The 22,032-nt window shown below is 40.0% G+C and overlaps 3 protein-coding genes across 4 annotated transcripts in view; 1 reads left to right on the top strand and 2 right to left on the bottom strand.

Annotated features, from left to right (window-relative positions):
* The window catches only part of dgcr2 (DiGeorge syndrome critical region gene 2), a 40,173-nt gene extending 38,837 nt beyond the window's left edge, over positions 1 to 1,336 (bottom strand). The window contains exon 1 of the mRNA XM_061927019.2: positions 973 to 1,336. Coding sequence (XP_061783003.1) covers positions 973 to 1,054 — 82 coding nt within the window. The 5' untranslated portion in view covers positions 1,055 to 1,336. The remainder of the gene's footprint in view (positions 1 to 972) is intronic.
* LOC133574764 (uncharacterized) overlaps positions 1 to 22,032 on the top strand; it is a 115,531-nt gene that overhangs the window by 58,365 nt on the left and 35,134 nt on the right. The window lies entirely within an intron of this gene.
* On the bottom strand, positions 2,873 to 22,030 carry ess2 (ess-2 splicing factor homolog). The gene is made up of 10 exons (XM_061926869.2): positions 21,625 to 22,030; positions 15,853 to 16,021; positions 10,787 to 10,870; positions 10,516 to 10,688; positions 10,305 to 10,422; positions 7,916 to 8,049; positions 7,745 to 7,847; positions 4,107 to 4,216; positions 3,911 to 4,026; positions 2,873 to 3,824 (listed from the first exon to the last, which is right to left on the bottom strand). Exons 1-10 carry the CDS (start codon positions 21,769 to 21,771, stop codon positions 3,545 to 3,547), a joined length of 1,434 nt encoding a protein of 477 aa, XP_061782853.1. The 5' UTR covers positions 21,772 to 22,030; the 3' UTR covers positions 2,873 to 3,544.

Raw genomic sequence — 22,032 nt, forward strand, 5'->3', positions numbered from 1 at the left:
CCGTTTTCTTATTGATTTTATAATGTATATTTGTATAGTGTGTGTGTTCTGAAATAGTGACAGAGAATAGAACAAGGATGGACAATTCAACCCTTAACTCAACAATGAGTAGATGAGTGTTATGTGTGTGTGTATATGTGTAAATAAATGAACACTGAAATTCAAGTATTTCTTTATATATATATATATATAGCTAGAATTCACTCAAAGTCAAGTATTTCTTATATATATATATATATATATATATATATATATATCTTAACCACGCCCCCAACCACGCCCCCGCCCCACCCCCGACCACCTCCCGAAATCGTAGGTCTCAAGGTTGGCAAGTATGATTTATTGCCACCTTTCCCAACTTCTTTGTCACATGTTGTTGGCATCAAATTCTAAAGTTAATGATTATTTTTCAAAACATTTTTTTTATCAGTTTGAGCATCGAATATGTTGTCTTTGTAGCATATTCAACTGAATATGGGTTGAAAATGATTTGCAAATCATTGTATTCCGCTTATATCTACATATAACACAATTTCCCAACTCATATGGAAACGGGGTTAGTACATGCTATTTCAGTTAGGTAAACACGCTGCAGAATGAGCAGAAGGTAAACAAGGCCAATGAACACACTTTACATGATAATCATTACTTAAGAAATAGCGTTCCAGCGTATTCATCCATCCATTTTTCTACGGCTTATTCCCTTCGGGGTGGCGGGGGGCGCTGGAGCCTATCTCAGAATCAATAAAAAAGCTGTGGTTAAAAGTGAAACACGGGGTGAATTTCCAAGAAAAGACGTTAGTTGACCGTGAACGAGAGGTTTGTTTTAAATCTACTAGGAGCTTCAGAGGCGCCAAAACAACGCCGACCAGCGAATGCGCAGCAGCGGATATAAAAAACACTCGAGCCCCCGGCTTGTATAGGCCGCTCTGCATGAGCCAAAGGTGGTAATAAAACCCGTAATGCGTTTACCTGGCCGTGGTGGGTCCGCTAATGTGAGGCCAAAGAGCAGAGAGAAGAGGACGAAACTGCTGCGGTCAGCCTTTGGCAACATTTATCCTCCATTCATAGTCACTCCTTTATCCAGAAATGTAAAGCATATAGACACAACAGAGGAGACGCGCCGCCGTCGACCTCTCGCAATTTATCCTGTTAAACGCCCGCTTTCCCCCATCGTACCCACTCAAATAAAGACTATCGCTGGAATGTAGCGTTCAAAGGACATAGTACTGGGAGGGGGATTACGGGCGCTCAAGTCGGAAGGAAGCTAACATTAGCTCAACTGTTACAGATCGCCGTCGTCCAGCGCTCATCCAAGATGGCCGTCTCTTCCCATCACAACAATCCCAAACATGCAACACATCGAGCGGCGGTGGGTCGGGGCGGAGTTCAAACCATTAACAATACTTTGACACGCGTTAATGTTTAGGACGCCGGGAATACATCCAAAAACATGTACTTGCGAGATACACTACATTGCCAAAAGTATTTGGCCACCCATCTAAATGATGAAAATCAGGTGTCCTTTATCACTTGGCCCGGTGTATCAAATCAAGCACTTAGGCTTGGAGACTGTTTCTACAAACATTTGTGAAAGAATGGGCCGCTCTCAGTAATTTCCAGCGTGGAACTGTCATAACATGCCACTGCGCAACAAATCCAGTCGTGAAATTTCCTCGTTCCTAAATATTCCAAAGTCAACTTTATTCATACTTGCCAACCTTGAGACCTCCGATTTCGGGAGGTGGGGGGAGGGGGTGGGCGGGGGCGTGGCTAAAAGGGGAGGAGTATATTTACAGCTAGAATTCACCAAGTCAAGTATTTCATATATATATAGATATATATATATATATATATATATATGTATATATATATATATATATATATATATATACATATATATATATATAAGAAATACTTGACGTTCAGTGAATTCTAGCTATATATATATATATATATATATATATATATATATATATATGTATATATATATATATATTTATTTTATTACATGTATATATATACATATATACATATATATATATTTATTTTATTATATGTATGTATATATATATATATATATATATATATATATATATATATATATATATGTCTTAATAAGGTTATCCAAAAAATAGTGCTCGATACCGTAGTAGAGCGCAATATATGTATGTGTGGGGGAAAAAAATCACAAGACTACTTCATCTCTACAGGCCTGTTTCATGAGGGGTTCCCTCAATCATCAGGAGATTTTAATGGAAGCATTCACATACCATGGTTTATATAGGGCACAGAGTGGGTGGGTACAGGCTGGCGTAGGGGCGTGGTGATTGTCTCATGTGTTACCTAGGAGGTGTTTCCGTCTGTGGCGGCATGCTGATACAATTTCGCTGCGCTTGTTGAGGGATGACCATGGTATGTGAATGCTTCCATTAAAATCTCCTGATGATTGAGGGAACCCCTCATGAAACAGGCCTGTAGAGATGAAGTAGTCTTGTGATTTTTTTCCCCACACATACATATATACATATATATATATATATATATATATATATATATATATATATATATATATATATATATATATATATATACATATATAGTGACAGAAAATAGAACAAGGATGGACAATTCAACCCTTAACTCAACAATGAGTAGATGAGTGTTATGTGTGTGTATGTGTAAATAAATGAACACTGAAATTCAAGTATTTATTTTATTTATATATATATATATATATATATATATATATATATATGTAATAAAAAATAAATATATATATAGCTAGAATTCACTGAAAGTCAAGTATTTCTTATATATATATATATCTTAACCACGCCCCCCGCCCCACTCCCGACCACACCCCCCACTCCCACCTCCCGAAATCGGAGGTCTCAAGGTTGGCAAGTATGACTAAAACGTGCACTTTCAAAACACTTAGAAAAGCTATTAAGAGAGACTCTATATGGAACATGTTTTTGTTTTTTTAATAATGTAAGGAAATATAGAAGGTTAATTTATATACAAGAGAAACATGTGTGTACCTCTCTGGCAGAGCTGAATCTATTGTTTAATGGGTCACTATATAAAATATTAACAACCATCCATTCATCCATTTTCTACCGCTTGTCCCGTTCGGGGTCGCGGGGGTGCTGGAGCCTATCTCAGCTGCACTCTGGCGGAAGGCGGGGTACACCCTGGACAAGTCGCTACCTCATCACAGGACCAACACAGATAGACAGACAACATTCACACTCACATTCACACACTAGGGCCAATTTAGTGTTGCCAATCAACCTATCCCCAGGTGCATGTCTTTGGGGGTGGGAGGAAGCCGGAGTACCCGGAGGGAACCCACGCCGTGAACATGCAAACTCCACACAGAAAGATCCCGAGCGCAGGATCGAACCCACGACCTTCGTATTGTGAGGCAGACGCACTAACCCCTCTGCCACAAAATAAACTGAAAAATAAATACATTATTTCCAGTCTTGCTGCAAAATAATGAACTTTTAACTGTCAACAAATGTCCATTTAAACTTTTTTAGAAAAAGTCTGACGCTTTCCGCCTCTTAGGAAGCTGCAACAGATTGTCTGTGAGTGACGAAAGGTCCTGTGCGCTCGGCGTCTTGGTTTTGTCCGGCGTGGGCGTCCCAGAGGGAGTGGCCGGACCACCGAAGGGGGACTTGCAGCCGGCGATTGTGTGCGAGGGCGACGGCGTGTAGCTGGCTCGTAGCGCTTTGTCCGTGTACTTGCTGGACGTCCGGTTGACCAGCCTCTGCAGGGCAGGGGTGAGCGCCGGGCTCAAGCCTTTCGGTGTTAGACTGTAATATACAGTACAAGAGGCTGTTGAAATAAATGCCTTTGCTACTTTACTGTAGGATGGGTGCGGAAGGTCCCATGTGTTTACCTGGCCAGGTTCTCTGTGACCTTTCGCAACGCCTCCTGCTTTTTGGCACGATTTTTGGCAGCCGCTTCGTTGGCCATTTTTAAACCCAGTCGCTCTCTTCTCCCTGGTTCTGGGATCTTTAATAAACAACATAACGATAATTGTGAGTATTTACAGCATTGAAGCATTCAGAAAACATTCTTGACGGTTTTAATGCCTTAAAGGATGGGCCGTGGTTCCTTTCGGCATACGGGGTGTCGGATCCATCCAGGCGAAAAGGCGTGCTTTCTATTTCACCCCATGTCATCAGAGGCGACTCGGCCACACCTAGGACGGCAAAACAGCTTCATTAAACACTTTGTCATTTCAAGTACTGTATTTACTGCACAATAAGGCGCACCTAAAAACCTCAAATTTTCTCAAAAGCTGACAGTGCGCCTTATAATCCAGTGCGCCTTATACACTGCAAAAAGTCAGTGTTCAAAAACAAGAAAAAAAAAAATACAAAAATTAGTGGTATTTTATTTGAAGTAAGCAAAATTATCTGCCAATACAACACGGACATTTGGCTTGTCAAGACTTTCCAAAACAAGTAAAATTAGCTAACCTCAATGAACCCCAAAATACCTTAAAATAAGTATATTCTCACTAATAACAAGTGCACTTTTCTTAGTAGAAAAAAAAGAGAGACCTTTTTGCTCAATATGTTGAAAAATATTCTTAAATTAAGTAAAAGCTAGTGCATACTTGCCAACCTTGAGACCTCCGATTTCGGGAGGTGGGGGGTGTGGGGCGTGGTTGGGGGCGTGGTTAAGATATATATATAAGAAATACTTGACTTTCAGTTAATTCTAGCTATATATATATATATATATATATATAAGAGAAATACTTGAATTTCAGTGTTCATTTATTTACACATATACACACACATAACACTCATCTACTCATTGTTGAGTTAAGGGTTGAATTGTCCATCCTTGTTCTATTCTCTGTCACTATTTCAGAACACACACATTATACAAATATACATTATAAAATCAATAAGAAAACGGGAGCTCTAATTTGGGAGTCTGAATTAGGATCAGAAGTTCCTATATAAACATTGCGCACTCACGTCGCTTTTTTGTATTGATTACTGCAGCTGTGCGCTGGGATTCATTCACAAATACAAACTACAACTCTCAAACACTTTAGAGTTAGGCTCCACCATCAGAATGTGTACTTAAACTTACAAAGATCACATGGGTATTATTCAGTGAGTTGATTCACCAAAACTAACCTGTTATACAGGAGGGAAAAGCACACAGGACGTGTCAATTGTTCACAGACTGGTCGCGCTCATCAGAATGACAAGACACTTCCGGTCTGCAGGTGATAGCATTCAATTGGGAAGAAACGCCCTACTGCCCCCTACTGACCAATGTGAATACTGATAAATGTGTAATGACAGCTCCAAAAACGAATTCAAACCACAAAATAAAATAAATAAATCAACACAAAAATGTGACACATTATGGGTGGGTCACATATGCATGTACAGTAGATGGCAGTATTGTCCTGTTTAAGAGTGTCACAACATTGCTGTTTACGGCAGACGAACTGCTTTACGGTAGACGAAGACTTGACTGCTGTTGTTGTGTGTTGTTACCGCGCTGGGAGGACGTTAATGAAACTGCCTAACAATAAACCCACATAAGAAACCAAGAACTCGCCCTCCATCATTAGCTGTTTCTGTTGTGGGAAAGCGGACGTGTGAACAGGCTGTCAACACGTCACTCAGGTCCGCATGGAGCTGGAGGGGGCGTGGCCTCCAGCTCCGCCTGAATTTCGGGAGATTTTCGGGAGAAAATTTGTCCCGGGAGGTTTTCGGGAGAGGCGCTGAATTTCGGGAGTCTCCCGGAAAATCCGGGAGGGTTGGCAAGTATGTGCTAGTGCCATTATCTTGACATAATGATATGCGCTCGGCATCATGATTTTTTTTCATGCTTGAAGTAAGAAATGATTACTTTAAAAAAGTAGTTTTATACTTGTGAGTGTTGATGACACAGCTTTGCAACACTTGATATTCTAGTTTCAAGCATGTTTTACTCAATATAGGTCATCAAATCTCAGCAACAAGCTGTAATATCTTACTGAGATCATTTAGGAGCAAAACCCTTAAAACAAGTAAAACACTCTAACATAAAATCTGCTTAGTGAGAAAAATTATCTTGTCAGACAGAAAATAAGCAAATATAACTCTTATTTGAGATATTTCATCTTACTTAGATTTCAGTTTTTGCAGTGTATGTGATATAAATGTTGCACTACATCAGGGGTGCTCATTACGTCGATCGCGAGCTACCGGTCGATCTCGGAGGGTGTGTCAGTCGATCACCAGCCAGCCATTAATAAAATAGTCCTAAAAATGAGCGATCATAAATCTTCACTATGACGTCACTTTCGTCACTTGATTGACATTCACGGCACCCGAGGGTCTTCTGAGATGACGCTGGCTGCTGCCAGCTCATTAAAATTACCGACTGGAAGGCGAGAAACACTTTATTTCAACAGACTCTGGCGCCGTACCTGTCGTCAAAACTCCAAAGACCGACTGCACAGTTGCACAATAAAAGCTCTGCTTCATCCTGCCTGCACTACCAAAATAAGAGTCTCAGAAAGCTGGCGTGCACAAGCTAGCAAGCTACGTAGTTTGCCGACAATGTATTTCTTGTAAAGTGTATACAAAGGAGTACGGAAGCTGGACAAATAAGATGCCAAAAACCAACCACTTTCATGTGGTATTGGACAGAAAGGAGGACTTTTTTTCTCCTCCATTCGAAAATGCGGACCTTATCAGCACTACTGTCTGATTCCAATCAATGCAAGTCATCACAATCAGGTAATACACCAACTTATATTCTTGTCTTCATGAAAGAAAGGAATCTATATGTGTTAAACATGCTTGTATTATCTCTAAACACTTTTAACTTATTAACAATATTAACTATATGTGTTAAACATGCTTGTATTATCTTTAAACACCTTTAACTTGTTAACAATATTAACTATATGTTTTAAACATACTTGTATTTTCATTAAACACCTTTAATTTATTAACAATATTAACTATGTGTTAAACATGCTTGCATTATCACTAAACATCTTTAACTTGTTAACAATATTAACTATATGTGTTAAACATGTTTGCATTATCATTAAACACCTTTAACTTATTAACAATATTAACTATATGTGTTAAACATGCTTGTATTATCACTAAACACCTTTAACTTGTTAACAATATTAACTATATGTTTTAAACATACCTGTATTTTCATTAAACACCTTTAATTTATTAACAATATTAACTATATGTGTTAAACATGTTTGTATTATCTTTAAACACCTTTAACTTATTAACAATATTAACTATGTGTTAAACATGCTTGTATTATCATTAAACACCTTTAACTTGTTAACAATATTAACTATATGTATTAAACATACTTGTATTTTCATTAAACACCTTTAATTTATTAACAATTTTAAATATATGTGTTAAACATGCTTGTATTATCATTAAACACCTTTAACTTGTTAACAAAAACATATGTTTCATAAATAAGTAAATATAAATTATATATATGAATGAGGTAGATCCCCACGACTTGATCAATTGAAAAGTAGCTCGCCTGCAGAAAAAGTGTGAGCACCCCTGGTCTATTCTATGCGACTTATAATGCGGTGCGCCTTATATATGAACAACGTTTTAAAATAGGCCATTCATTGAAGGTGCGCCTTATAATCCGGTGCGCCTTATAGTGCGGAAAACACGGTACTGCAAAAAAATGTAGTGATTTAAAAACCCACCAGGTGCAGGGGAGGGCGTTCTTTCAAAGCCGTAACCATTCACTGACGGGGAATCGTGTGGGATCAGCTCTTTCCCGTCTGGACCAACTTTGCCCTGCTTGAACTGACCACACAAACTTTTAACATCAGTCTTCCAACGTCCTTAAAACAACACCTCTTGGCACGGCTTACCTGTGCATTGAGTGCTGCCGCTTCCTTAATCTGGCTTTTATTCAGAGCTTTGCTGAACGGATCTCCCATGAAACGTGTGTTCTTGTGAACGACCTCCCGTGGTTTCTTAAAGAGGGCGTCGTCATCTTTGACACCTGATTTTGGAAGAGAAACATTTTTCAATTAATAAAAAGCCATAATTGTTAGGCAGCTGAAAAAGGCTCCAGCGCCCCCCGCGGCCCCGTCAGGGACAAGCGGTAGAAAATGGATGGATGTTAGGTGGAGGTATGCATCCTAGCTCCGCTCAAAATGTCCACTTGGTAGGCAGTACCAGTCAAAGACAGGAACTGTTTCTTGCGACGTGCATTTTCTTAAGTATTAAAATACCCGCTTGTAGGCAGAGATGCAGACATGCAGCGCACCTCCACAAGCCTGGGGACTTTGCATGAACACCAAAAGGAGAGGTGTGGAAGCGTGCAGAACAACTTCACAAGCACGTAGCTCAGTCTTTGACTATGAATGGTGCTAAAAATTCAAACCCTGTTTCCATATGAGTTGGGAAATTGTGTTAGATGTAAATATAAACGGAATACAATGATTTGCAAATCATTTTCAACCCATATTCAGTTGAATATGCTATAAAGACAACATATTTGATGTTCAAACTGATAAACATTTTTTTTTAACTTTAGAATTTGATGCCAGGAACACGTGACAAAGAAGTTGGGAAAGGTGGCAATAATAATAAATATATTAATAAATAAATAAAATAATAATAAATAAAATAAAAAAATAAAGTGCTATCTATCTATCTATCTATCTATCTATCAATAAATACTGATAAAGTTGAGGAATGCTCATCAAACACTTATTTGGAACATCCCACAGGTGAACAGGCAAATTGGGAACAGGTGGGTGCCATGATTGGGTATAAAAGTAGATTCCATGAAATGCTCAGTCATTCACAAACAAGGATGGGGCGAGGGTCACCACTTTGTCAACAAATGCGTGAGCAAAGTGTTGAACAGTTTAAGAAAAACCTTTCTCAACCAGCTATTGCAAGGAATTTAGGGATTTCACCGTCTACGGTCCGTAATATCATCAAAGGGTTCAGAGAATCTGGAGAAATCACTGCACGTAAGCAGCTAAGCCCGTGACCTTCCATCCCTCAGGCTGTACTGCATCAATAAGCGACATCGGTGTGTAAAGGATATCACCACATGGGCTCAGGAACACTTCAGAAACCCACTGTCAGTAACTACAGTTGGTCGCTACATCTGTAAGTGCAAGTTAAAACTCTCCTATGCAAGGTGAAAACCGTTTATCAACAACACCCAGAAACGCCGTCGGCTTCGCTGGGCCTGAGCTCATCTAAGACGAACTGATACAAAGTGGAAAAGTGTTCTGTGGTCTGACGAGTCCACATTTCAAATTGTTTTTGGAAACTGTGGACGTCGTGTCCTCCGGACCAAAGAGGAAAAGAACCATCCGGATTGTTATAGGCGCAAAGTTGAAAAGCCAGCATCTGTGATGGTATGGGGGTGTATTAGTGCCCAAGACATGGGTAACTTACACATCTGTGAAGGCGCCATTAATGCTGAAAGGTACATACAGGTTTTGGAGCAACATATGTTGCCATCCAAGCAACGTTACCATGGACGCCCCTGCTTATTTCAGCAAGACAATGCCAAGCCACGTGTTACATCAACGTGGCTTCATAGTAAAAGAGTGCGGGTACTAGACTGGCCTGCCTGTATTCCAGACCTGTCTCCCATTGAAAATGTGTGGCGCATTATGAAGCCTAAAATAGCACAACGGAGAGTTGAACAACTTAAGCTGTACATCAAGCAAGAATGGGAAAGAATTCCACCTGAGAAGCTTCAAAAATGTGTCTCCTCAGTTCCCAAACGTTTACTGAGTGTTGTTAAAAGGAAAGGCCATGTAACACAGTGGTGAACATGCCCTTTCCCAACTACATTGGCACGTGTTGCAGCCATGAAATTCTAAGTTAATTATTATTTGCAAAAAAAAATAAAGTTTATGAGTTTGAACATCAAATATCTTGTCTTTGTAGTGCATTCAATTGAATATGGGTTGAAAAGGATTTGCAAATCATTGTATTCCGTTTATATTTACATCTAACACAATTTCCCAACTCATATGGAAACGGGGTTTGTACTTAAAACACTCTAGGTAATACTTCTCGTTCCCAATGAAATAGGAAAACTAGGAAACTATTTGCGGACTACGGCTTTTTTGGGCCTGTGGCACATTGTAGAAACAAAATAAAAATGAATAAATACAGCAAAAAGGCATAATGTAACAAGAAAAAGCCAACATTTTGCTACTAAGAACTAATGATAACACAAAAGTTCCACTGTTGTTATTGTTTACTTGATTATCCTCCTACCCTCTGGATAATACATCAAGGCATTCTTGGCTTTATATTCCCACGTCTCCAGCCCGGCTTTGACACATTCAAGCGCGGCCTTCTCTGTCGACGGTAAGGCCAGATTCTGCTCATGACGCTAGAGGAGAAAAAAAAAAAAAAGACTCATTGTATTAATTAAACAATGGTGATAAACATGGTTAAATGAATGCCTTTTTAGCTCTTCTTCTACCTCTTTGAATTCTGCTTCAGCTTCATACAACCAAGAGTGCTTCATCTTCTCCTTATCCTCTGCCAGGTCCATTATCTGTTCAAATGACGCGTTATCTTCGCTGGTATTTTTGGCAAGGAAGCGATCCAGCGAGGGTAGCTGGTTTTCCTCTCTCTTGTCAGCCACAGTGCTTTCTAGTCAACACACATCCACAGACATCCACATGTAAGTGTTTGGAGCAGCTAAGCATCCATTCTCTTCCAAAGGGGCAGCAGAAAAACGAGTGACTTACCACCGTCCACACCTCTACTGGTCTGAGACATGGTTGGAGATCCGACGTTGCCCACTGGTGTTTCAAAGCTAGCTGGCGTCACGTCTAATAAAGCAAAATCAAATATCAGTATGGGGCAGGGTAAGGTTGGGCTGAAAACTGCATCACAATATAATTTTTTGTATATATCCGAAAAATGGACCAAGAGAAAAATATTAAATGTAAATATTTTTACTTAAAATGTAGCTTTCCTCTGATTATAATCCGGATCGAATCAAGGCAGAAGGAAATGTGAACACAACCATGGAAAACACTCAATCAATTAAAACAAAATTGTAAAATCAAATTGAACACTTAAAGGGGAACATTATCACAATTTCAGAAGGGTTAAAACCATTAAAAATCAGTTCCCAGTGGCTTATTATATTTTTCGAAGTTTTTTTCAAAATTTTACCCATCATGCAATATTCCTAAAAAAAGCTTCAAAGTGCCTGATTTTAACCACCCGTCCATTTTCCTGTGACGTCACATAGTGATGCCAACACAAACAAACATGGCGGAAAGAACAGCAAGCTATAGCGACATTAGCTCGGATTCAGACTCGGATTTCAGCGGCTTAAGCGATTCAACAGATTACGCATGTATTGAAACGGATGGTTGTAGTGTGGAGGCACGTAGCGAAAAACGAAATTGAAGAAGAAACTGAAGCTATGGAGCCATATCGGTTTGAACCGTATGCAAGCGAAACCGACGAAAATGACACAGGAGAAAGCGAGGACGAATTCGGCGATCGCCTTCTAACCAACGATTGGTATGTGTTTGTTTGGCATTAAAGGAAACTAACAACTATGAACTAGGTTTACAGCATATGAAATACATTTGGCAACAACATGCACTTTGAGAGTGCAGACAGCCCAATTTTCATCAATTAATATATTCTGTAGACATACCCTCATCCGCGCTCTTTTCCTGAAAGCTGATCTGTCCAGTTTTGGAGTTGATGTCAGCAGGCCAGGGAAGCTAGGGTCGATAGGGGATTTAGGTCGCTCGTCTGCGGGAACAAACTGCCGCCATTGCTTGCCGTGCTACCGAGGTCCTTTGTCCCTGAATTGCTCACACACTCCGGCAGATTCAATGGGGGTCTGGCGGCAGATTTCTTTGACTTTATCGTTGGAAATGCATCTGCTTTGAGTGTCGCAGGATATCCACACATTCTTGCCATCTCTGTCGTAGCATAGCTTTCGTCGGTAAAGTGTGCGGAACAAACGTCCAATTTCTTGCCACTTTCGCATCTTTGGGCCACTGGTGCAACTTGAATCCGTCCCTGTTCGTGTTGTTACACCCTCCGACAACACACCGACGAGGCATGATGTCTCCAAGGTACGGAAAACAGTCGAAAAAAAACGGAAAATAACAGAGCTGATTTGACTCGGTGTTTGAGAAAATGGCGGATTGCTTCCCGATGTGACGTCACAACGCTACGAGAGCGAATATTAAAAAGGCGTTTAATTCGCCAAAATTCACCCATTTAGAGTTCGGAAATCGGTTAAAAAAAAAAAAGGTCTTTTTTCTGCAACATCAAGGTATATATTGACGCTTACATAGGTCTGGTGATAATGTTCCCCTTTAACAATTACATATTAAATTAGAGGTGCAAACATTATGAATACATAATAAATGCCTAGTAAGGTGTAACAAAATAGAACAAAAAGATAACCCGAGAAGAAATATTTTCTGCAGGTTTAGTGCCAAGAAGTTACAGCTAATAGTAAGAACTGAACTGGGCAAGAAAGCATTTAGGTTTTCAGCACCGAAGGCTTGGAATAACCTACAATCGAACCTTCAACTTCAAACCCTTGTTACATTAAATGAGTTTAAAGCTTCTGTGAAAGGATTGCAGTCTACCTTGTCTGTATGCAAATGTGTTATGTCAGCAAGTTTTAATGTTGTAAATCTGATGTTTTATGTGTTGTTTACTGTTTTTAATGTAACCTTGCTGCGGCCCTCTTGGCCAGGTCTCCCTTGGAAAAGAGATCTTTGATCTCAATGAGATTTTACCTGGTTAAATAAAGGCTAAAAAATAAAAAAATAAACAGCTGTACTCTAAAGTGTGAGCGCTGCGACGGTGATCCGGTATTGCCGACTACTATGGTCCATTTTTTTTAAACTCTCAAAAATCCTTATACGACTTTTAATGTTTTATCGACAATTTCTTTGCAGTACTAATTTTCCGTTTCTCTTCTCCGCGAGACAACAATAGGAGGGTTACTCCCACTTCCTGAGTTGCTAGGTTACCAGAGAGCGAGTACCTCCGTTCATGCAACCAACCTTGCTTCGCAACTTATGTTTTGTCTTCCTCTTTCGTCAAAGAAAAAACAATCAACAAACCTTTTATCGAACACATATTTTATTGATACCTATTACGTGTCTATCGCGATATATATAGATATTGTTTTATCGCCCAGCCCTAAGGTAAGGTGTCATCTTATATACCAGGGGTGCTCATTACGTCGATCGCGAGCTACCGGTCGATCTCGGAGGGTGTGTCAGTCGATCAACAGCCAGGCATTAAAAAAATAGTCCTAAAAATGAGCGATCATAAATCTTCACTATGACGTCACTTTCGTCACCTGATTGACATTCACGGCACCCGAGGGTCTTCTGAGATGACGCTGGCTGCTGCCAGCTCATTAAAATGACCGACTGGAAGGCGAGAAACACTTTATTTCAACAGACTCTGGCGCCGTACCTGTCGTCAAAACTCCAAAGACCGACTGCACAGTTGCGCTAACAAAATAAGAGTCTCAGAAAGCTGGCGTGCACAAGCTAGCAAGCTACGGAGTTTGCCGACAATGTATTTCTTGTAAAGTGTATACAAAGGAGTACGGAAGCTGGACAAATAAGATACCAAAAACAAACCACTTTTATGTGGTATTGGACAGAAAGGAGGACTTTTTTTCTCCTCCATTCGAAAATGCGGACGTTATCAGCACTACTGTCCAATCAATGCAAGTCATCAGAATCAGGTAATACACCAACTTATATTCTTGTCTTCATGAAAGAAATGAATCTATATGTGTTAAACCCGCACTATAAGCCGCACCTAAAAACCACAAATTTTCACAAAAGCTGACAGTGCGGCTTATAACCCGGTGCGCCTTATATATGGATTAATATAAATATTTATTTTCATAAAGTTTCGGTCTCGCAACTACGGTAAACAGCCGCCATCTTTTTTTCCCCGTAGAAGAGGAAGCGCTTCTTCTTCTATGGTAAGCAACTGCCAAGGTAAGCACCCGCCCCCGTAGAAGAGGAAGCGCTTCTTCTTCTACGGTAAGCAACCACCCGCCTCCGTAGAAGAAGAAGCGCGCGGGTATTACGTTTCATTTCCTTTGTGTGTTTACATCTGTAAAGACCACAAAATGGCTCCTACTAAGCGACACGCGTATAACGCAGAATTTAAACTTAAGGCAATAAGTCATGCCGAAGAACACGGAAATAGAGCAGCAGCAAGAGAATATAACATAAATGAATTGCGCCCACATCACAGATGGTGTCAAAAAACAAGTGAAGCACACAAATACAACACTCGCCGTCATTCCGGGTGGATTAACCAAAGAACTCCAACCGCTCGATATTGGTGTCAACAAGGCATTTAAAGCACGACTGCGAACGGCGTGGGAACAATGGATGACCGAAGGCGAACACACCTTCACTAAGACAGGGAGACAGCGCCGGACGACATACGCCAACATCTGCCAGTGGATCGTAAATGCCTGGGCGGATATTTCGGTCACAACTGTGGTCCGAGCTTTCCGGAAGGCAGGATTCACAGAACTGCTGGGCAACAACAGCGACACTGACTCCGATGACTTCGACGAGACGGAGCCGGCCATTTTGGATCCCGTATTCGCCCAACTTTTTAATTCGGACACCGAAGGAGAAGAATTCGAGGGATTTATGAATGAAGAATAACTTCAGAAAGTGAGCGTTATGTTTATTTTGTGTGTTGTGCCATTAACGTTCGAGCAACATTAAGTTATTGCTATTGCTCTGCACTATTTTGAATTTTACTATGTTTGTGATTGCACATTTGCACATTACCGTACATTTTGGGAGTGAACAGAGTTGTTAGAACGCTGGTTTTTAATATATTATTAAAGTTTGACTGACCTATCTGACTGTTTTTTTGACATTCCCTTTAGCGCAGTTAGATGCGGCTTATAACACGGGGCGGCTTATAGGTGGACAACGTTTTGAAATATGCCGTTCATTGAAGGCGCGGCTTATAACCCAGGGCGGCTTATGGTGCGGAAAATATGGTAACTATATGTGTTAAACATGCTTGTATTATCTTTAAACACCTTTAACTTGTTAACAATATTAACTATATGTGTTAAACATCATTGTATTATCATTAAACACCTTTAACTTGTTAACAATATTAACTATATGTGTTAAACATACTTGTATTATCTTTAAACACCTTTAATTTGTTAACAATATTAACTATATGTGTTAAACATCATTGTATTATCATTAAACACCTTTAACTTGTTAACAATATTAACTATATGTTTTAAACATACCTGTATTTTCATTAAACACCTTTAATTTATTAACAATATTAACTATATGTGTTAAACATGTTTGTATTATCTTTAAACACCTTTAACTTATTAACAATATTAACTATATGTATTAAACATGCTTGTATTATCATTAAACACCTTTAACTTGTTAACAATATTAACTATATGTGTTAAACATGCTTGTATTATCATTAAACACCTTTAATTTTTTAACAATATTAACTATATGTGTTAAACATACTTGTATTATCATTAAACACCTTTAATTTATTAACAATTTTAAATATATGTGTTAAACATGCTTGTATTATCATGAAACACCTTTAACTTGTTAACAAAAACATATATTTCATAAATAAGTAAACATAAATTATATATATGAATGAGGTAGATCCCCACGACTTGATCAATTGAAAAGTAGCTTGCCTGCAGAAAAAGTGTGAGCACCCCTGTTATATACAGTATATAGCACGCAAATAATGATTTATTACTCACAGGGTGCGGAGGATCGCGGTGTGTTTTTCGACAAAGAATTCCCATAACGAATAGATATCTCTCTCATCCTCTCCAAGTCTCCACTTTCCTCCGCATCAAGGTAGTCCTTCTGGGCCTGTAGTTTTGTTACATCTGGAAAGAAGTCCCTCTGAATGATCTTCTCCAAGCTCTGTTAAAAAGGGGGTATTTGAAGGATTAAAACAAAAGAGTTTCACCCTGTAATAGGGCAACCATGAATTGATTAACGTGGACCCCGACTTAAACAAGTTGAAAAACTTATTGGGGTGTTACCATTTAGTGGTCAATTGTACGGAATATGTACTGTACTGTGCAATGTACTAATAAAAGTTTCAATCAATCAATCAATAAAACGGATGTATTAATAGATGATCAAATGAACTGGAAATCTCATATACAAAACATACAATATAAAGTGGCAAAAAACATTTCAATAATGAATAAAGCAAAATACGTCCTGGTCCAAAAATCCCTTCATATTCTCTACTGCTCGCTAGTGTTACCATATCTGAGTTATTGTGTAGAAATATGGGGAAATAACTACAAATGTGCGTTACATTCGCTAACCGTGTTACAAAAAAGATCAGTTAGAATAATACATAATGTTGGATATAGAGAACACACAAACCCTTTATTTATAAGGTCAAAGATATTAAAGTTCGGTGATTTGGTAAAATTGCAAACAGCTAAAATGATGTACAAAGCAAACTACAACCTGCTACCAAAGAATGTACAACAATTCTTCTCAACTAAAGAGGAGAAATATAACCTTAAAGGAAAATCTAATTTAAAACATTTGTATGCACGTACAACACAGTGGTTCTTAAAGGGGAACATTATCACCAGACCAATGTAAGCGTCAATATATACCTTGATGTTGCAGAAAAAAAGACCATATTTTTTTTTAAACCGATTTCCGAACTCTAAATGGGTGAATTTTGGCGAATTAAACGCCTTTCTATTATTCGCTCTCGGAGCGATGACGTCACAACGTCACGTCACATCGGCAAGCAATCCGCCATTTTCTCAAACACCGAGTCAAATCAGCTCTGTTATTTTCCGTTTTTTCGACTGTTTTCCGTACCTTGGAGACATCATGCCTCGTCGGTGTGTTGTCGGAGGGTGTAACAACACGAACAGGGACGGATTCAAGTTGCACCAGTGGCCCAAAGATGCCAAAGTGGCAAGAAATTGGACGTTTGTTCCGCACACTTTACCGACGAAAGCTATGCTACGACAGAGATGGCAAGAATGTGTGGATATCCTGCGACACTCAAAGCAGATGCATTTCCAACGATAAAGTCAAAGAAATCTGCCGCCAGACCCCCATTGAATCTGCCGGAGTGTGTGAGCAATTCAGGGACAAAGGACCTCGGTAGCACGGCAAGCAATGGCGGCAGTTTGTTCCCGCAGACGAGCGAGCTAAACCCCCTGGATGTCTTTGCTCACACCGTCCCTTATGCCACCGAAGATGATCAAGAGAAGAATATCGACCCTAGCTTCCCTGGCCTGCTGACATCAACTCCAAAACTGGACAGATCAGCTTTCAGGAAAAGATAGCGGATGAGGGTATGTCTACAGAATATATTAATTGATGAAAATTGGGCTGTCTGCACTCTCAAAGTGCATGTTGTTGCCAAATGTATTTCATATGCTGTAAACCTAGTTCATAGTTGTTAGTTTCCTTTAATGCCAAACAAACACATACCAATCGTTGGTTAGAAGGCCATCGCCGAATTCGTCCTCGCTTTCTCCCGTGTCGTTTTCGTTGGTTTCGCTTGCATACGGTTCAAACCGATATGGCTCAATAGCTTCAGTTTCTTCTTCAATTTCGTTTTCGCTACCTGCCTCCACACTACAACCATCCGTTTCAATACATGCGTAATCTGTTGAATCGCTTAAGCCGCTGAAATCCGAGTCTGAATCCGAGCTAATGTCGCTATAGCTTGCTGTTCTATGCGCCATGTTTGTTTGTATTGGCATCACTATGTGACGTCACAGGAAAATGGACGGGTGTATATAACGATGGTTAAAATCAGGCACTTTGAAGCTTTTTTTAGGGATATTGCGTGATGGGTAAAATTTTGAAAAAAACTTGGAAAAATAAAATAAGCCACTGGGAACTGATTTTTAATGGTTTTAACCCTTCTGAAATTGTGATAATGTTCCCCTTTAACCTGGGTTCGATCGAACCCTAGGGGTTCGGCGGAGGTCAAGACACACCCGACTCATCGTGTAAATACAAACTTCTCCCTATCGGCGTATTACGGATACGGCAACAGCTGACTGGTTTGCAGGTGTGTCATTTGTTGTGAGTTTATGCACTGTGTTGGTTTTGTTGTTTGAACAAGGTGATGTTCATGCACGCTTCATTTTATGCACCAGTAAAAAAAACATGGTAACACTTTAGTATGGGGAACATATTCACCATTAATTAGTTGCTTATTAACATGCAAATTAGTAACATATTGGCTCTTAACTAGTCATTAGTAAGTACTTATTAATGCCTTATTCGGCATGGCCTTATTATAACCCTAACCAAATAACTCTAAATTAAGTCTTTGTTACTTAGAATATGTTCCCCATGCTAAAGTGTTACCAAAAACATATAACTTTGTCTTGAATTTGAAAAAAAAAAAAACATTTTATTTTTCACTAAAGAAGGGTTCGGTGAATGCGGATATGAAACTAGTGGGGTTCGGTACCTCCAACAAGGTTAAGAACCACTGACTTAGAACCTTTAGCATATCAGTATGTGGAATTCAATCATGGAATGGATGAAGTAAAGAAGTTAAACATTGTACTGATATGATCCAGTTTAAGAGGTTGTTCAAATTAATAGTGCTTACAAAATACAAAGAAGAAGAATTATGAGAAATACTTTCAACCTTATTGAAAATAAGATATCCTTCATCTCAGTATGTTAATAATGACTGAATTAATTAATTACATTAGTGATGGGTCCGGCCGGCAACACCGATGCATCGGCGCATGCGTCGAGCTCATAGAGCGAAACCCTGTGTCGGTGCGCGTACCGCTTTTAGAAAGTCACGTGACCGATCATGAGCTGTTTTGGTCACATGACCGATACGCGAACTGTGTCGCACTGACGCCTCCTCTGTGCCCTGTGAGCAGTTCTTTTCTACAGCCGGAGAAATAATAACTAAGAATAGAAAGCGTCTAAAATTGAATATGTTGGAAAAACTGTTTTTTTTTTTAAATAAAAATGTGTAAAAATAAATAAATAATAATTTCCAGGTCCACAAGCATCCTCATTCACAACACGTTCTCTTAGATTTCCATGTTATGATACATGTTCACATTATTTATTGACTGTATCTAAAAAAGACAAAAAATATATTTTTATTTAAATGAAGTTATGAAATAATCCTAAATGAAATACAATGACTTGGTTTATATTATTGTATATACTAGGTCAGTGGTTCTCAACTTTTTTTCAGCAGTGTACCCCCTGTGAATTTTTTTTTAATTCAAGTACCCCCTAATCAGAGCAAAGCATTTTTGGTTGAAAAAAGGAGATAAAGAAGTAAAATACAGCACTATGTCATCAGTTTCTGATTTATTAAATTGTATAACAGTGCAAAATATTGCTCATTTGTAGTGGTCTTTCTTGAACTATTTGTAAAAAAAGATATAAAAATAACTAAAAACTTGTTGAAAAATAAACAAGTGATTCAATTATGAATAAAGATTTCTACACATAGAAGTAATCATCAACTTAAAGTGCCCTCTTTGGGGATTGTAATAGAGATCCATCTGGATTCATGAACTAAACATTTCTTCACACAAAAAAAAAATCTTTAACATCAATATTTATGGAACATGTCCACAAAAAAATCTAGCTGTCAACACTGAATATTGCATTGTTGCATTTCTTTTCACAGTTCTTTTTGACAGACATTTTAGTGACAAACCTGAGCTTGTGCTTCACTGAGTTTATGAACTTACATTCATATTTTGTTGAAGTATTATTCAATAAATATATTTATAAAGGATTTTTGAATTGTTGCTATTTTTAGAATATTTAAAAAAAATCTCACGTACCCCTTGGCATACCTTCAAGTACCCCCATTTGAGAACCACTATAAGCGGTAGAAAATGGATGGATGGATGGATGGATGGATGGATGTACTAGGTCATAAAATCAGTGTCAATTGAGTCGGTCCATAGGTTGCCTGTAGGGATTTTTAATGTCCAGCAGATGTCAGTATTTAGTGACACAGTATCGACACAGTATCAATACAGTTTTGCAATGTGTCAAAACTAGAGATGCGCGGATAGGCAATTATTTCATCCGCAACCGCATCAGAAAGTCGTCAACCATCCGCCATCCACCCGATGTAACATTTGATCAGAACCGCACCCGCCCGCCATCCGCCCGTTGTTATATATCTAATATAGACGATGCAAGGCATTAGTGAGGTTATAAAGCTTTTGCCTGTTAAAGAAAGGAGACTGATCCAATGCAGCACAGACATTCGCGTGCCACGCTGTCACGACCCAGACGCACACCAGTGCGCAATCATATGGGAGCCGCGCTGAGCGCACCTCCAAGCGCGTCTCGCTGCCGGCGACGGCCGGGTATGGGCCCGACGCTCCAGCGCCATCCATTTTCAGGGCTAGTTGATTCGGCAGGTGGGTTGTTACACACTCCTTAGCGGGTTCCGACGTCCATGGCCACCGTCCTGCTGTCTATATCAACCAGGGTGAGCCCCACCCCTTTTGTGAGCGCACTGCGCGCGGAGTGACCCCTGTTACGCGCCCCCGGCAACAGGGCTGGCGGGCAGGTAAGCTGCGCGGGCGGAGCGCGCGGAGTGACCCCTGTTACGAGCCCCCGGCCACGGGGGTGGCGGGCAGGTAAGCTGCTTACCTGCTGCGCGTGACGCCGGCCGCGGCGAAGGCGGACGAGGCGGGGTGTCGGTGCGGTGGGCGCGGTGGTGACCCTGGACGTGCGTCGGGCCCTTCTCGCGGATCGCCTCAGCTACGGCTCCCGGTGGGGCCCTCTCGGGGGAAGGGGCCTCGGTCCCGGACCCCGGCGAGGCGTCGGGGGCCTTCTCCGCTCCGTAAAAGTGTCCATCTCTTTTTTTTCTTTTTCTTCTGTTGTGGCATATGCAGCAGGTGCCTGCTCGTTTTTCGTATGTGGGTAACAACATTTAACTATGTATATATATTTCCGAATTGGTTTAACTGCCACCCGCCTGAATCTATTTAAAATCTAATTTTTTTTTATTTCAACCGCCCGACCCGACCCGCGGATAAAATCTAATTTTTTTAAAATTTCATCCGCCCGATCCGCGGATAATCCGCGGACTCCGCGGTTGTGCCCGCAAACCGCGCATCTCTAGTCGAAACGCTTCATGACGCCTCATCAACCCATCACTAAATTACATATTACAAAAATGTTATGTATACTAATTCACAGATGTTATTTTATTATATAAAAAGGTCAGTAAATGATTCTATATAATTGTAAACGCTCTGAAGTGGGAAAGGGGTAGGATTAAAAATAAACGTTGCTTCTTCCTACTCATTTCACTTTACATGATTTAAAGTGAAATGATATGAAATTGCGTGATGTATTATACTGTAAGTGTGTTCATGTTCGAAATAAACTTAAGAAAGAAAAGAAAAAGTAAAAGATGTAAACAAATATAACAATGTGGATTACTTCCGGGTATTAGCACCGCCCCCTTTCGATCGCCTTTAAAAACACAATTGGGATGTTTACGGTACCTCAATATAATCCTCTTCGATGAGAACCTTTCTGTTGGGCTTCCCAGCGTCCGTGTCTTGAGTCTCTTGTCTCAGGGCGACGGTGGTGACGGCCGCGGGGACGAGGGTCCCGGACAGTGCTCTCCTCACACTGGCGCTGCCTTCCATTGTGGCCCGGAGCTGCTTAGCTAACGGCTAACGTCGAACTTTTCTCTGACGACGACTTAGTGGAAACAAAAATGGAATCCTAAAGGAGTACACTTAAAATTTGTAGCCGATTTTACCCGTTTTTGTGTGAATACACAACACGTCCGTGTCCATTCGGAGGCGACAACGGGCAGTTCGGAATAGAAGAGTAAACACAACGTTAGGCAGCCATTGCGTCACGTCTTCTTCTTTTTTAGAAATGCGTGACAATGACACATGACT

This window comes from Nerophis lumbriciformis, linkage group LG32 (assembly GCF_033978685.3).
Source record: "Nerophis lumbriciformis linkage group LG32, RoL_Nlum_v2.1, whole genome shotgun sequence".
In the NCBI taxonomy this organism is placed as follows: domain Eukaryota; kingdom Metazoa; phylum Chordata; class Actinopteri; order Syngnathiformes; family Syngnathidae; genus Nerophis; species Nerophis lumbriciformis.

Bases quoted from the DNA above. Each gene is read 5' to 3' on its own strand.
- ess2 (XM_061926869.2), bottom strand. From the start codon at position 21,771: ATGGAAGGCAGCGCCAGTGTGAGGAGAGCACTGTCCGGGACCCTCGTC. The intron at 10,423-10,515 runs GTAGAAGAAGAG...TTTCTCCTCTAG, and splicing joins CTGAAGCAGAATTCAAAGAG to CGTCATGAGCAGAATCTGGC. The intron at 8,050-10,304 runs GTAGGAGGATAA...TTCCAAAATCAG, and splicing joins CTTGATGTATTATCCAGAGG to GTGTCAAAGATGACGACGCC.